The sequence below is a fragment of the Acanthopagrus latus genome, chromosome 5 (assembly GCF_904848185.1).
Source record: "Acanthopagrus latus isolate v.2019 chromosome 5, fAcaLat1.1, whole genome shotgun sequence".
NCBI lineage: Eukaryota > Metazoa > Chordata > Actinopteri > Spariformes > Sparidae > Acanthopagrus > Acanthopagrus latus.
In genome coordinates, this window is record NC_051043.1 from 20,771,617 (window position 1) to 20,788,126 (window position 16,510).

Consider the following 16,510-nt stretch of genomic DNA (forward strand, 5'->3'; position numbering starts at 1 on the left):
GTTGTGTTCTGCTTGTGACATTTTTGCAGGACAAATGGCCTAAAAGTCAAACAATAGACACACCCTGTGCAAACGCATCCATTGTTTGCTTTTATTTAAGTTCACGTGACAAATATTTGTTCATTCCATATTGCGGCTGCAGCTTGTGCACAATGATTTAAATAAGGACACGCTTTAATTCTGCATTTCTGCCAACACAGTTAATATCAGTTTGTATCAGCCAGAAATTAGAATCCAGGAAACTAGAATGCTTTCAAACACAATGGTAAGAATTCCTCTGTAGAAGCAGACCAGCGAAAATCCCCAGGAGGTGTTTTCTGAAGTTTAACGTGCACTGTTGAATAGCCCTGTGTGTGACATTATTTATGATTTCCACATAACATTTAAAGACCCTGTGAACTATACTGTAATGCACCTTGTGTTAAAGGCTTTTTTGAGGCGTGTCCTCCGGGGGCCCCTCTCAGTAAATACTGCTGTTGTTCAGTTGTCTAATATTTGTCCTCGGAGCAGATTTACGTGTGACTAAATCGACACCTGACACATTCCCTCATGCTTTGTTTCCGTCCATGGGAGACACGGAGGCAGAGTAAATCTCTCCATGTAGATCCAAATGTAAGATTGAAGGAGTTTTTTTAGAAACAAAGCATTTTGAAGTCCATATGAGACCGCTGGATAATGAGCTATTGGCGTTTAACCAGGAAACATTTGGTAGTTTTTCTCTTGGAAATCTCTTCAGGGAGTAGGGAGACGATAATTTTGGAAAGTCGAGTGCCTCGCTAAAAATAACATAAACCCCTGATAGCACACAGTTCCACACAGATATATGACTAATGGGCCATACAGGGGTGTTTCCCCCAACATGACCCAATAAACCAGCACGCAACATGAGCAGTGAGCTCTTTGTGTCGAGGCACCAAGATTAAAAACCGGCTATTTTTGAACAACCGAGCACTGCCTTACTGGAAGAAACACACCCTGACATTAAAGGACAAATACTGCTTTGTTGGGTTGTGTTTTGCTGCACATGAAATGTCTACCTGGACTGGCCATTTTCCCTCATTTATTAACAAATTCATTGCCCACAACTGTCGAAGTGATCACATATTTCAAAAGAAGATAAATTTCATCATGTGGCTAGTATGATGATGTTTCATCTTTGCCATGTATCCATGATTGTGGACCAGAAAACTCTCTGGATTTAGGTTCAATCTGAAAATGAATCGCCCTCGTATCACTCCCAGGGACATTACCCAAACTGACCCCCTGAAGTCCCCAGTTACAGTAATGTGCAACAGACTGTGAAATGTCTGAACCTGGAAAATAATCAGGACCTTTTGTGAGTCCAAGGTGGGAGAGAGAGGTTTTTATGCCGAGGGACTGTGGCCACATTCCTCATAAAGGCTTCCCTTTGTTGTGGTGAGTAACATTTCTGACAGGTTTGGGGCATTTTATGACGGCAGTATAACTGTTTCCTAAAATGTATCAAATTTCAGGTGAGGATTTCTAGTGTTTTGGCAGCTCTGTTAGTCGTCGTTGCTCTCAAAGGAAGAGAGAAACTGAATATTATCATATGACAATAACAAAAAGATCAATTAAATAAATGAAATCCTTTTTGCTCCGGGGTACATGAAGTTGACCAGAGTTATATTTTGTCTTGTTTGTTTGTTTGTTTTTAAATTTTCAATTAATAAATAGTTGCATTTTTTTCCTACTAAACGCATTTTATCGCAGGGTAATTTTTGGAGCTTTTTCAGGTGCTCTCAGCCATTTCTTGAGATCTTAATGAGTAAACTTCTCTCATGGAAAACTCCAGAAAAACTACATAAGCAGTCCTTGTAATAAGACTTTTGTCAGTCTGCAATTTCCACAGTCAAGAATGGTAAAATGTTTGTTTTTATTTTATTATATTTTGGTGCATTATTGTAAGCTTTAATGGAGTCAGTCCAAGGTCAGTATTTACACTGCTTGGTTAAAAAAAAAAAAGTGGACATTTTCCGTTATTTGAAAATGCAGCCACTTTATTGGGTACACCTGTGCAGTGTAATACAATCCAACACAACTGCTCTGACATAAAACTCGACTTTTACGATGCCTACAGTTGCTTATCTTCGAGCTGTTAATTAAATGAAATGCCTGAAGCCATAGCAAGTGAGAGTGTGCTGGCAGTCCAGTACGACACTTGCAACAGCTATGACCTCAATGCTCAGGCAGAGAATTTTATCAGAGCCACTCTAATCACAATAATGATAACTTTACTCACTTATCAGAACAAATACAAAGTGTGTCACAGAGAGAACAATGATTGAACACCAAAATGAGCGATAAGTGAGTGATGAGGGCCAAAGATCAGGATATGCTGTCAGATAAAGATGCTGTTTTTTGGAAAAGGCACTGACTGACAGAGCCGTGTGTCCTCATGTCCCCAGGTCATTAAGAGCCTTACAGGTAAATCAGCAAGACCTAAAACAATCATGGGGCCAATTTAAAGAGGCTAAAACAGGTGTGAGATGATTATTATTATCTTACCTTGAACAGACAATCTTTGTGATATCTTGCTCAAAACATTATATAGATGCAACCGATTTTGATGTGTTGTGTCAGGAAAACAGTAGAGTAGTGTTTGTTTTGTGATATGCTGTTTTCTAACAATTAATTAAGTGCAAGGAAATTTAATAACCTCCAAATATTTGATAGCGTAAAACATATTTTATGGCAGAGCAGTTTAATGACATCATATCAGACAGCACAGGTGAAGGAGCAGGTGAGTGTTCAGCCTGCACTCCCCTGTCTGTCCACGCGGGGCGCTGCTGTGCTCCGTGAACTTTGTTCCAGTGTCTGACGGGCGTGTTTGCTCTCTGAGCCTGTCCTCTGAGTCGAGTTACTCCTCAGGGAGGAAAGGACATGGACTTAAGTTTGACAGGTAAGATGAGCCCGTGTAACTGGAAAACAAGCCGCTGGTGGTTGTAGACAGCAGAAAAACAACGCAGTCCTGCACGCGGTCTTCTGGTCTAAGTATAGAGGAGCTCTGACACAGTTGGGTGGTTGAAGGATTTGTTTACGTTGGCGGGATTACAGGTGATAGTGATCGTCGGTGTTAATGTGCGCGTGTTTCTCGGAAGCGTGCCGTGAACATGCTGCAGCTTCACTCCTGACTGAATTAACTGCAGTGTTTATTCTGCTCACATTGTCATTGAGCTTGTTGATGACCTGACCTTCATGTGCTGACAGCTGATTGTGTCTCACACAGGATGGATCTACTTTGGTGAGAGTACGGATACCTGACGAGATAAAGCACCTTTCCTCCCCCCACAGTACAGGGCGACACTACATCTGAGCCACAGGACTGTTCTTGCGCACCTCAGGGCACAACGTGGAGAAGATGGAGGACTTCTGGGCGGGAGCACTCTGGACGATGAAGATCTGGCTGTACCTGATCGTCGGCCTCATCATGATCCCAGCCATGTTTGGCTTCTCACTGGGCATCTCTGAGACCTACATGACCATCCTGGTCAAAACCTTAGAGGTACTGTTGTTTCATTATGTTCCTGGCAGATTATCTATATCAATATATCATCATCTTGATATCAGACAATAAATCAGATTTTAGTGATGTCATAAGTCTCTTCCTGGTTTTTAGAGGCAGAATTACTCAATTACATTAAAGCGTTTTACTTTTCTAGAACCTGTCACACCCCTGGTGTTCCACTTGTCCTTATGCGTACCTTAACCCACTTAGTTATCATATCCACACCACTGATTATTTAACAAAAATATGATTGTGGTAATATTATTTGAAAGTATCAATGGTCATCCATTGCCACAATATCAATATTAAGGTATTTGGTCAAAAATATTGTGATATTTGATATTTTCCTGGTCCTGACATTTATAAAGTACATTTCAGTGTATAGCCAAAGAGTATCGCGTTATTAATTTAAAGGAAACCCATTATGCTTTATTTTTTCCCTTTTTGTCAGTATGTTATGTTGGTTCTCGTGCAAATAAAATATCTGGGAAGTTAAAACAAGTGCAAAGTCTGCACCAACATGAGCTACTCTCTCTCACAGAAAACACTGCACCTGAAACGCCTAATCAGTAGTCCTGCCTTTAATTCTGTGACTTAGTGACATCATACTATGTCAACATGTTGCACATTTGCATAATTTATGCCTAGCAGCTAATGTGCCACATAAGAACGAAGTTAGCACTGCTAACTGCTCTGTTGTTGTTAGCGGTCCTGGGTCTTGTGTGAGCTGACCAATCAGAGCAGACCGGGTTTTCGGGCGTGGGCGCCTTAAAGGGACAGGAGCTAAAACAGAGCGTTTCAAACAGAAGGGGAATACCGTGTACACTGGACAGAGAAAACTGATGTGGTTTCTGAGCATTAAAGTATGTAAACCTATTCTATTAGTAACCCAAAATAAGATTATCGACATAAAAATGAGCATAATATGTCTCCTTTAAGGCCATACAACCCAACCCTAATGAGAACATTGCCATCTACCGGTCCGCATAAGACATAATGTCTCCTGTCTGTCCTCCTGCAGTGGGCCACTCTGAAGATCCAGAAGGCACATGCTGATGAGCAAACACTCAAAACCTCTCCATCTAATGGTGAGTGGAAAACATTTGTATATTAGAAGGATGTTCAAGACAGATAGACATCTGCATTTGGTAAGGGCGCTCTTCTTGAGAAAAACGGTTGTCATATCCTCTGTTGTGAAAGATGGGGCTTCAGGGACAGATACAAGTTGTGCTGCAACACTGGATTTCATAAGACAGTTTACAACGAGTCAGGACAAGCATGTTGCAATGATGTCACCCAGACTTGAGAGTCATTTATTTGCCAGTGCAAATCAGAATTGCCTTTTTGTTTCTGCATTTAGTATTGGATGATAACCTTGTGACCCTGAATGGCAGGTTGAATTGTTTTATGTTTGGAGGGGCTGCAGGACTGTCTCTGTCTGACCCCGCGTCTCTGCTAACTTGAGATCTTTCACATCAAGGTGAAGTTGCTGTGGGAACACCGCCTATCTCACAGGACGCAATTGCTCTTTATCAGTCACAGAGTTGCACAGGGTGGTATCCCCCTGCTGTAACGCATAAAGACGTTTGCTGTGTCAGCAAGATGCGGCCTCTGCAAAGTCCAAAGTGTGTCACTGTTACATTTTTAAATCTAGGTGGTGAATAGAAGAAGCAAAAGCACTTCATGAAGAGAGATAAAGCAGACATTGCTCTAAAAAGCTTTGACTCGTTATTAAATCCAGGGATTGGACTTTGTTCGCTGGGTTATCAGATAATGTTGAGTGTGAGCTGAGGTCAACTCTTAACTGTTCTGAGACCTGTGCAGCCTTACTCAAGACTGTGAACAGCTCACTTCACTTATTATTATGTATTACAGGTTAAAAGGTGAAAGGTCATGTGTGGTGATGAGAAACGTCTAACTATCTCATCTCTCCTCTGGACTGTTTAAAATGATCTTGTTCTGCCAAATGACACATGTTGAACATTCCTAGATGAAGCCGATTTGCTGTGGATGGTATTATGCTTTAATTTATCTTGATCATTTATGTTATTTTTGACATTATTCTTGCTAAGCAGAGAATGTAACGTCCTTCCAAGAAACACATTCCTGAACCAGAATGAACTTCGATTTCTTTTTTTCTTCTGTTAACTCAAACCATTTCATCCTCGACTGCTATCAGCACAACCTTAAAAGATACAGAGAGGCTGATTTATCATCCAGATTACTATGCAGATAATGATTCCTATCAGATGATTGACTTCGACACTGTGTGTGTGTGTGTGTGTGTGTGTGTGTGTGTGTGTGTGTGTGTGTGTGTTAGGTCTCATCCAGAGGGAAGATGGCTCTATGGAGAAAGAGTTAGAGGAGCTTAGACGCAGTCGCAAACCCAAACCACTCGTAGGAGGTGATTTTAGCCTCAGTGACTGTTTCTATTTCAGCCGGAGAGGAATTGAGAGCATCATAGAGGATGAGGTACATTTCAACTCAATTAACAAGAACACGATTTGTTATGTAAATGGTGGTAGGTGATTTGTAATCCCTAGTTTTGCATTTCAGATTTTTAATGACATTCATTTGTGAATTCAGGTGACCCAGCGGTTCACGTCGGAGGAGCTGGTGTCCTGGAACTTACTGACACGCACCAACAATGACTTCCAGTACATCAGCCTCAGACTGACGCTGGTCTACGGCCTCGGCATCTTTGTGAGATACTGCATCCTCGCCCCTCTCAGGTACATGAATCCTGAATAGAGCTCTGAATTCAGTATGCGTGTGACAGTTTATTCCTCCTGCTTGAAAATGAAAGACTGAACATGTTCCTCTTCCTCCAGGATAACACTGGCCTGCATCGGTCTCACCTGGTTGGTCATAGGAACATCTGCAGTGGGAATACTTCCAAACTGGCGGTGACTACAAATTAGATCCATTCCAATCGATAAAAGTTGTATTCCTAGTTTTAACTTTTGGACTCTTTGAAGCGTTTCCCTCCTCATCTGCGCTTGTGTTTTTTGTTATTAGGATTAAGTTCTGGCTCAGCGAGTGGGTCCATGTGATGTGCTACAGGATCTGTGCTCGAGGACTCTCCGCCACCATCCGTTATCACAACAGGTGAGCGAGCCTCCTCAGCACGCAGCTTTCTAACAAAGAATCAGGGATATCCTTTGATACTGACTTCATGTCTGTACCTTGCAACAACAGGGAGAATAAGCCCAAAAAAGGAGGAATCTGTGTCGCCAATCACACATCTCCCATCGACATTGTGATTCTCTGCAACGATGGGTGTTACGCTATGGTACAGCTTCTTTTACTTGACATTTCCATGCAATTCTATCACTTTCAATCCGAGTCATAATTAGCATGATTGCCTAAATGTGTTTGTCAGGTGGGTCAGGTTCATGGAGGTTTGATGGGAGTCGTCCAGAGAGCCATGGTGAGGTCCTGTCCTCACGTCTGGTTCGAGAGAGCCGAGATGAAAGATCGCCACCTGGTGACCAAAAGGTGAGCTCCTCCACTCCAGCACGTCTCGTCAGGCTTGTCTTAGCACTTCTTTTCTCGCCTGTATTTTCTCTCCGAGGCTGCTCTGGCATTAGGAGAGGTTGGCATTTTCCTGGCAGTGAAGTCTTCTAGAGTTTCTGCATCTCGTCTTGTCCAAACAAGAAGAGATATGTTTTGGAGAGTTGCTACTGAACAGTGACTCACGCAGACTGGATTCCAGTACCTCATATAATAATATCACATCTTCACCCCAGATGCTCCTTCCACATTTGATGTATTGTCCAAATGTGGAAAAAAAAAACTCTTCAAAGGTTTAATATGTAGATATTTATGCAGCCAGGAAATGGTTTTCATTACCTCTTTGTGCTGCTTCCAGGTTGAAGGATCATGTGAATGACAAGACAAAGCTTCCCATATTGATATTTCCAGAGGGTAAGTGTGAGTCGTGATGTCGAGAGCTAGAGTTACTTTATGTTTGTCTTTGAATCATCAAAGGTAAGATGTAGTGAGGGCTGTTGTTTTAGCTCCGTGCCTGGTGGCAGTCTGACCCCTGAGCTGTGACAAATGAGCAGCTACTTCATGTGGGTTTGGACAGAGCTCACACAACTCTGTTCCCTTTAATCTCCTGCTGTCTGGTTTTTCACAGGAACCTGTGTCAACAACACATCCGTCATGATGTTTAAAAAGGGAAGTTTTGAAATCGGAGCGACGATATACCCAGTGGCCATTAAGGTACCTCATTCCTTTCAGACAATCAAGCTACATCCCTGGCTTACATATTTCAAGCAACAGTTCTTCATTTACCCTGAATGTCTGTGTTTTTTGATTGTGTGTGTTTTTTTTTTTTGGGTATGTTTCCTAGTATGACCCAAAGTTTGGAGATGCTTTCTGGAACAGCTCCAAGTACAGCATGGTCAGTTACCTGCTGAGGATGATGACGAGCTGGGCCCTCGTCTGCAACGTCTGGTACCTGCCAGCCATGCACCAACAGGTGAGTACGACATGAGCTGAACCATGTGCATCAGGTCCAGCCCCTGCCCCTTCCTCCAGTTAATGTATAGTACACACGCAGACACACATCATGGTGGGCTGAGTTTGCGTTCTATTCAAAAATGGCAGGAGGGCGAAGATGCTGTCCAGTTTGCCAACAGAGTTAAGTCGGCCATCGCTCACCAGGGAGGCCTGCTGGATCTCCAGTGGTAAGATCTTTACTTTCTTAGATTGATTGTTTTTTTTTTAAGTGTTCTGGAGTATTTAACATTTCTTGTTCTGGTCAGAACTGACTTGATCCAGGCTTACATTATACATATATACATATATACATATAAATTTTTCCTCTCCCTGTGCTGCTGTTTACCCATCTTGATTGTGAGTTGCTGAGTTTTTGAGATTTAGAGAGTTTAAGAGATGTCTGCCTTCTATTGATTATAATGGAGCTAGATGGCACTTGGCTTGGGGTGAAATCATGACCCGGTTCCTCAAGATGATCCGCAGACCTTGCTGTGAGCACTTCTCTATAGGAACAGTTTTAATTCTACCAAATTACATCAAATCGCCGAGCAGAAGGAAGCGTGCATGTACTCTGGAATGAAAGACTAGCTAACTCATGCCATTGATGCTAACATCCTGTTTAGTCACAAGTCTCATCTGGAAAGAGACGCTGCTGTTGAAATGAGACTCAAGATTTTGGGTTGAAATGTTCCTTTTAATCTGTAATTCAGAAACCAACCCATAGTACACATTCATATACAGTAATTGTATCATTATGTACAGCTGGTGAGTGAACATCTTTCCACAGTCTCCAGAGACATGATTCCCCACAGAGGCACGTGCAGTCCTTTAACTGAACGTCAAACATGAAAAAACTGTGAAACAGCCTTTCAGCTTGACAGTGATACTTAATGACTTTTAAGAGTGAACTCATTAGAACCACTCTCAGTTTGTCCCCATCTCCACCCGTCTGTCTCTGCAGGGATGGAGGCCTGAAGAGAGCCAAAGTGAAGGAGTCATTTAAAGAGCAGCAGCAGAAGCAGTACAGCAGCATGGTGGTGGGAGACGACAGCAGCAGCAACAGTGACTGAGGTCTCCCACAGCACACTGTACAGATCCCTGTTTTTGGAGAATGTCCACTGGAAACAGGCCACTCTCCTCCAGTATGTTCCCATCAGCTGGACATTTCAGGGGAGCACTGCCAAGTGGACTTAAAACACAATGTGAAACCTTAGGTACATCTAAGAGGAGGAGAGTCTCAGTGATTCACAGCAAACACAAGTGCAATATGAACTTTATGAGAAGCTGAGCTGAGCTCTCTGTTTTAACCGCTGCTGAAAATACCGTGGCTGCTGTTTTGATTGAATGATAATGCTGAGATAATGCTTTGAAAGAAATGTGTGATCGCAGAAAAAAAAACACTGGATCCATGAATGTCTCTACTCCAGGGGTATCTGACATCGCTGTGTTGGTCCCGGACCATCCTCTGAAATTATTAAAACCCATATCTGGATGACGCCGTCATGGCTGAATATGTTAGGTGTAGAACTCTCGTATCTTGAAACATATCTTTATACTGTTCACTTATAATTTTACACTTTAGTTAATTCATTATTTTCTACTTCTTTTCAGTTTTCTGTCACTGTAGGTTTTAAGAAAACATGGTTTGGGTTCATATAGACACTTTCACAAAGTTGAACACATGTTAGAAAAGATAACTTCACCTCACTTCTTTTTCCCGGAGACACAAAGCAATAACATTACAAAACACGACTGGTCTGTTGAAATGCTGGTCCAAGAGCAGCATTAGAGATGATAGTCCAGGAAAAACCCCAACACGGCGATATCAGACAGCCCCTACTCTCACAGTTGACTCATTCATGTGCCGTTCATTGTTTTATTTTTAATAAATCTTTGTTTACAATTTTAACACCAACAGTGTGAGTATTCAATGCCAAAAAGAACCTGTGAAAATATGTTCTATTTTAAAACATTAGCCTACACGGCATATGATTGAATTTAATTGGGGTGGGACTACTTGTACAAGATGCTGCTCACGAGATGGCGATTCAGTGAAACACACACACACACACTGTGTGCATCTCGTCCATTTAAAAAAAGCCATAAACAGGTACAAGCCCAAACTGCTAGAAATAACACCAGCTTTGGAGTTTAAATGTTTAAAGGAAGGATACAACAATGGCTCACTACAATTGTTTCAGTCTGTGTAGATTAACAGTTCCCCGAGGAATTAACGAAACCACTGAAAACTCACCTCTGTTCCTGAAAATGACACATTTGGAAGACTTCTCCATGAAAAAAAAAATCCTCCTTGGGTCCAAAATGGCTTGGATGTAACTCTACTACCATGCCTCATTAAGTATTCAAGGATCTAGTGATATGTAAATCAGCCAGACTCTTGCTCCGCCCTGATCCACTGCAGCTCGAATATACCTGCTAACCGACACACCTTTGACTCTGATCACCAGACTCCTTTTTCTCCGTTTTGCCAGCTTGGTCTGTCATTTACAATGGACAAATTGTAATATAGGAGTTCCTCAGTCATCTAGTCATGAAGTTGATATTCTGCTAAGTCAAACTGACAGTTGAATCTTGTTGGGAGTGTCTGCATGCTTTGTTAAAAATACTGATCCTTGGCACCAGGGTATCAATAATGTAATGCAAGAGGAAGGGAGATGATATATTGTGGTATCACTATTTCATCCCTCCCCTTTTATTTAATATGTTTGACAGAGTCAAAGAGAGAAATACTGAAAGAATCATTGTTTAACTATTTAAATATTTGTGTTATGTATTTAGATAGTGCAGCCTTACACTGCAACATAATTAACACTGATAAGCATGTAAGGAACCGGTTTTAACAATCTTAGATTATTGAGTTTAACACTGATAGACATTTTGCTTTGTTTTCAAGAAGGGAAACTTCTTGCAAACCGTATTTGGTCACCCTTGACCCATCTTCACTTTTTCCACACAAAGGTAAAGCATGGACAGAAGAGACTGAAAGGTTTGGCACGTAAATAATGCACAAGAAAGTCGAGCGTGAAAGCCCAGTTCATTAAATGCCCACACGAGATGTGACGCCCTTAAAGGACGACACACAGCAGAGACTTCTTAATTTTTTTTCCACTGGATGGTTTTCCTGCAGTCAGATCCTCGCCGCCGCCATTTCCCTGTGGGTTCCCCTCTTTGGTCACTTAAAAGCAAATTAAAAACAGGCTTCACTCACTGCGACCGTGTCAATGTTGATGCAGTTACTTTCATTTCAAATTGTCAGCGTCCTCACCATCATTCTCCTGATCAGTCACATCTGTGTTGTCCTGCACACCCTGTGTGAAAACAAACGTCACTCCATCACATGAACAACATCTGTCACATCAGCAGATTGTGTCTGACAGCCTCCAAACCAGTTATCAGTTATGATGGCGGCACTTACCTGCAACGAGTTGGATTTGTTTTTCTTTGTCTTTCTCTGTTCCTGATATCTGCAAAAAAAAATCATCAACAGTGAAAAGAAGTTTAGATGCAATTGCCAAGAAACTGAGCTGAGTCTGGTTCATCTGCAATGATGACTGCCCGAGGGTGTGTGTGTGTGTGTGTGTGTGTGTGTGTGTGTGTGTGTGTGTGTGTGTGTGTGTGTGTGTGTGTGTGTGTGTGTGTGTGTGTGTGTGTGTGTGTGTGTGGCAGCGTTCTTTGAAATGTGACTTCCTGTGTCTCTTAGTGAACTGGCCAGGAGAAACTAATGGTCCAGTCAAATATTTATGAGCCTGATCAGTGCCTCACATCTGTGTCTCAGGCTGCAGCTGATTCGGACGCCGAGCTGCTTTTATCTCTCAGCAATAAAAGCTAATAAAGCTGCTCTGCAGAACATCTTTTCTTCAAAACAGTTACCACACAGTGTTTTGTGTTGCTTCAAGGCTATGATTTTTGAAATTAGTTAACTTATTAGTTTTGTTAGCCTTTAACTGCAGATTTATTTTATCATTAAAGTTATCACGATAAAACTAATTACTATGAACTAACTTAGGATGTGGAATTTCCTTCACTGCCATCCTGTAATGTGCCTTGAATGTAAAGTACACACTAAATTCTCTGTGTACTGAAAAGTCGCAGCACTATTGATGCAGAACACTGTGAATCTGTTACATTTAAAATATCTGTTACAATTGAGGACACGTGTGCAGTGATCCAACCCACCGTTGCAGATAGGAGTCATAGTTCCTGTTGGCAGGTTTGGTCTTCTTCTTCAGTCCATCTGGTGTCCACGTTGTGCTGGTATCTACTCCTACATCCACCCTGCCTGCAGCTCCAGATGCAATAGGCATTTCTGCCAGGAGAACTACAGATTTTCAGACGGCAAAAACAGAAACTCTCAGTCATTTGGATGCGACTCTGCAAGAATGTGCTGGGAGTGGAGCACGCCTTGCAGAGTTTCACTCCAACTCCTCCTCGAACTCCTGTTGTTGACGGGCTGTTTGCTGTGTGAGCAGGAAAATGTGGCCGTGGAGTTTATGGAGGTGTTTGTTGTTGTATCCATGGCAACAGGTCTCTCAAAAGAACTGAACGGCAGAGAGGCCTCTGTGAACGGGAACCACTGACGTCCTCTTTATTTATCTGTAAAATTTTTAGAAATAGACATGTGCCTTCACATGTAGTCCAGGGAAAATTTAGTTTCATGTTCAAGTGTCTTACCAACCAGGAAGGAACTACTTTGTCTTATTTATCTTAAGCCACGTTTCCATTGCAGGAACTTCACTCAGAGACTACGAACCTTAGCTCGGGATGTTTCCACCACAGGGATCAGGGACCACAGTCTTAATTAAGTTCCAGGGACATTAATTGTGCCCTCAAAACATCCCTGCTCAACATTGTTGATTGGTGGAGTACACCCAGCATTTTATTTCAGCCACCATTTTTACAAATCTGCTCTTGCAAACCAGTAATTGTTATACTCACTGTGCTTGTGCCATCAGCATTGAGTTACAAATCAAGGCATATGGCAGATGGACTGACGCCATCATTGCTGTAAAGTTGTGTGCAAAAATCATTGAAATAATTTAGCTGAGTTAGCTAGTTAGCTAAATTCACAATTGCAAAACCACAGATAAGTTAAAATGTTTCTTTATGCAATGTGATGTTTGTATAGCTTCAAGTTTCTGTTTGTCCCTTGTCACAATGCTGTGCTTATGGTCTGGTTCTGCACAAAATCACTTGGATAAGGATGGGAAAAATCATGATTTGGCTTAAAATATTTATTTCCCCCCAAAAATGTCTGGAAATCTCTCCACAGACTCCAAATGTGGTGACTTGCTTCGTAGCTTTGTGGCCTTTTATAATGGGTGGATGCATGGCTCTAGAGTTTATGCAATTGGTCTTGAAAAGGTTTCAGTATGATTATCATCACTGAACAATTATTTGTGAGTTTAATATGACCAGCTAGTTTATTAAACTCTGTTATTCTCTCCTTTCCTGTGCACATTTCTTGGTGAGTTAAATTTCAGTTAACAATCAAGAATAGGTAATTTTCCTGTGTGTGATGTCATTTATTTATTTTTTTTAATTTGGGGAACACAGCAATGGTAAGGAGTTTTTAGTCTTATTCTATATGCAGTACTGCTGAACAAAATGAGTATTTGAAATCAACAAAAACTTTTGAGGAGCCCAATAAATTATTCCCAACAGCATAGAAACAAATGACTCAATTGTTAATACCATTAGAACTGCAGCATTTATTACTGTTGAACAGTTGAGTTTAAATGGATCAGATATTCTATCAGCCATTCACGTTGATGAATGAAACCAGCCAGTTTAAATACAGTTATCATGATGTTCAGATGACCCGACTACACTGTAGGATTACAGTCCTTGTTAGGATTCCTCCTTCTCATCTCCGTGTGTGATGATGTAGCAGAGCGACTTGTAGTCGATGTTGCCAGTCGGGTCAATAGGAGCGAGAGCGAAGGCCTGATCCACCTGGAGGTTTATAAAGTGACTGGTGAAAATAATCATCTTAAAGAATAGTTTGCGAGTCCCTGACTATAGAAATAGAAAAGACAAACCTCTTCTGCTGTGAATTTATCAGCCTGGTTCATCAGTAGTCGTCTAAACCTGGATAAACATGACGAGAAGAAGTGTGAAGGGAGAGGATGAATAAAATGCTGTGATTTCACTACTAAGCTAGCATGAATGCTAAGTAATAAAACTGATCTTACTCATCCTTGTTTACAAAGCCGGTCGCATTGGGGTCAAAAAGCTTGAAAGCAGCAAGTATGGTGTCTTCGGGGTCAGTACCTGGAGGGAAAATAGGCATCACAGAGCGTTTTCTAAAAGGTCATCAGAGAAAATTTAAAGATTCATGAGGTCATGATTGGTTCTGGGAGGCTCTCACCATTCAGTTTCTCCCCGAACAGACTCAGGAACACGGTGAAGTTGATGGGACCCTTCCCCTCATTCAACATCCCGTCCAGCTCCTCGTCACTGACGTTAAGCTTCCCTGGTACACACATACACACACACACACCATCATCATGGTCATCTTCAATAGAGCCTACACCTATTTATTCACAACTTCATATATTAAAGAGATTAAAATGAAGAAGTGAAGAAAATTACCCAGCTGTCCGTAAGTCTCCTTCAGGTCCTGTTTTTTGATAACACCATCTCTGTCTTGGTCAATGCAGCCAAAAGCCTGTAGGATGAAGCACAAGCAATAATAATGACAAACAATTCCATCAAAATGGAAATAAACAGAGTAAGATACTAGATAAAATAGAATGCATTGTTCAATCGTTTAAACTTCTTTCCTTTGAATGTCATGTTTTTGCAAATGCTGGCTGACTGATTACTATTTACTATGATAGAAATACTGAAAATTAGGTATTTTACTCTGCACAGCTCACAATAATAATGTTTTCCTTGACCAATTATATCTGAGCCTTTTCTTTTCTTTCAGTGACTAATAAGATTAGCAAGGGTTGATAATATTTTGATTTAGTCATACAAAGCATTGCCAGTGAATTAGAAGTGTAATATTTGCACTGTACAATCTGTACATTAACATTTTATTCATTGCATCTAAAAAGGAAGTTCTCCCTCATTCACCATTCTTGTAAATTATAGGAGTATTGTTGCATTGATCATTTATTTTCATTTAAGAGCTGTTTTTTGACAAAAGACCAGGGTAATTGTGGCAGATGGTTATTTCAGAATATTGATACATTAGTTTAAAATTGTGAAACAATTATTAATTCAGTGTTTCTGGTTGAAATTAACAAACTGTAGGCTGTCCTCTCATGCGGGAATTAAAATTTGCAATAAATGTGTGCTTTTCATCCGTTCAGTTTGTGTGGAGGGTCACATCAACCTTTCCTGTAATGGTTAAGTTAACGAATGAATCCACTGTAGTTTCCTCCAAGAAATAAGAGAGAAAGAAAAAGAGCTGTGTCCAGTCCAGAGAAGAGACACTGCTGCTGTACCTCTTTGAACTCCTGTATCTGGGACTGTTCAAACATGGAGAAGACATTGGAGCACGCCTTCTGTCCTCCCCTCTGTCTCTTGTTCGAGGCCTTCTTACTTGCCTGAGAAGTTTTACAAAACACTAATTCAGACACAAAAATAATACACAATTACACCTAAACAAAACCACATCAATAGATACCAAAATTGTCTATTATTTTCTTTTTAAGTCATCACTGACTGACTTACCATGTTTGAGTGATCGTACGTGGACTCCCAGCCGAGGTGTGATGCTGGGGTGGGTTTTATGTACGGCCAGTCTTATCTCCTGCCCTCCTATAATAGCCTGTGGTGGGCAGCACAGTCCCTTACATGGCCACGGCTGTTCTCCGTGTGTCGCTGCAGGAACCTGATAAGAGGTGAAGCAGCCAGGATTCCTCTGGGCTGGAAAATAGAGATATGAGGAGCAGAGAGGGAGAGAGGAGACAGAGCAAAGTGACCTCTGACGCTTGACAGTCGCTCGACCAAATAAAGTTTCTCCTCAGAGGTCATTTTTAGCTCAAGATGTGTGTGTGATGAATGTGTTATGTGCACTAATATAAAGATTTCAGTAACAGCCTTTTGTGATGCTAGACTGCAGACCTTAAGCCTGATTTCCTATAAATATAATAACTACCTGTTGCACATGAGATGATACAGGGACTAAACTCTTTGTGCAGTTCACTAGTTTTCTGATGGCTTCTATTTTCATATCATACCTTTCTCATTTTTGGTGCTGTAACTGTGGACAAATAGAGCAGCTGATATATCATCTAGGAATAACTGAATTAGGTAGAAATCACACTTCTCTCCAGCCTAAATGTATGTTATTTTGGACAGCTTAAGTCTGGCTGTGCAAACTGAAGCAGAATTGCCCCCTTCAGTGAATTACAGGTGAGAACAGGGTTATATTATGAATTTGATAATTGCTGACTAAGTGAATGCTGAGGTCACAGTTAATTGGTTGTGGATAAATATTTTTTT

At 41.2% G+C, this 16,510-nt stretch overlaps 2 protein-coding genes across 3 annotated transcripts; one reads left to right on the forward strand and one right to left on the reverse strand.

Moving 5' to 3' along the window:
* Window positions 1–2,761: 2,761 nt before the first annotated feature.
* Window positions 2,762–9,941, forward strand: agpat9l (1-acylglycerol-3-phosphate O-acyltransferase 9, like). Of its 2 annotated transcripts, none has more exons than XM_037097923.1 (14): window positions 2,762–2,920; window positions 3,248–3,523; window positions 4,548–4,614; window positions 5,847–5,998; window positions 6,113–6,258; window positions 6,358–6,432; window positions 6,545–6,634; window positions 6,725–6,818; window positions 6,909–7,024; window positions 7,398–7,453; window positions 7,668–7,753; window positions 7,884–8,012; window positions 8,141–8,220; window positions 8,994–9,941. In XM_037097923.1, exons 2-14 carry the CDS (start codon window positions 3,380–3,382, stop codon window positions 9,100–9,102), a joined length of 1,344 nt encoding a protein of 447 aa, XP_036953818.1. In that variant the 5' UTR covers window positions 2,762–2,920; window positions 3,248–3,379; the 3' UTR covers window positions 9,103–9,941. The 2 variants fall into 2 exon arrangements, with proteins under 2 accessions (XP_036953818.1, XP_036953819.1); XM_037097924.1 differs by lacking the exon at window positions 2,762–2,920 and adding an exon at window positions 2,934–3,075.
* A 3,796-nt stretch (window positions 9,942–13,737) lies between these two features.
* Window positions 13,738–15,790, reverse strand: myl7 (myosin, light chain 7, regulatory). Its single transcript, XM_037097925.1, has 7 exons — window positions 15,737–15,790; window positions 15,508–15,609; window positions 14,645–14,720; window positions 14,421–14,525; window positions 14,245–14,323; window positions 14,092–14,140; window positions 13,738–14,005 (listed from the first exon to the last, which is right to left on the reverse strand). The coding sequence occupies exons 1-7, from the start codon at window positions 15,737–15,739 to the stop codon at window positions 13,901–13,903; spliced, it is 519 nt and encodes a 172-aa protein (XP_036953820.1). The 5' UTR covers window positions 15,740–15,790; the 3' UTR covers window positions 13,738–13,900.
* Between the last annotated feature and the right edge of the window lie 720 nt (window positions 15,791–16,510).

Bases quoted from the DNA above. Each gene is read 5' to 3' on its own strand.
- myl7 (XM_037097925.1), bottom strand. The intron at 14,526-14,644 runs GTAATTTTCTTC...TGTGTGTACCAG, and splicing joins GGAGACTTACGGACAGCTGG to GGAAGCTTAACGTCAGTGAC. The intron at 14,324-14,420 runs GTGAGAGCCTCC...TTTTCCCTCCAG, and splicing joins GTTCGGGGAGAAACTGAATG to GTACTGACCCCGAAGACACC.
- agpat9l (XM_037097923.1), top strand. From the start codon at position 3,380: ATGGAGGACTTCTGGGCGGGAGCACTCTGGACGATGAAGATCTGGCTG. The intron at 6,635-6,724 runs GTGAGCGAGCCT...TTGCAACAACAG, and splicing joins ACCATCCGTTATCACAACAG to GGAGAATAAGCCCAAAAAAG. The intron at 8,013-8,140 runs GTGAGTACGACA...CAAAAATGGCAG, and splicing joins TGCCAGCCATGCACCAACAG to GAGGGCGAAGATGCTGTCCA.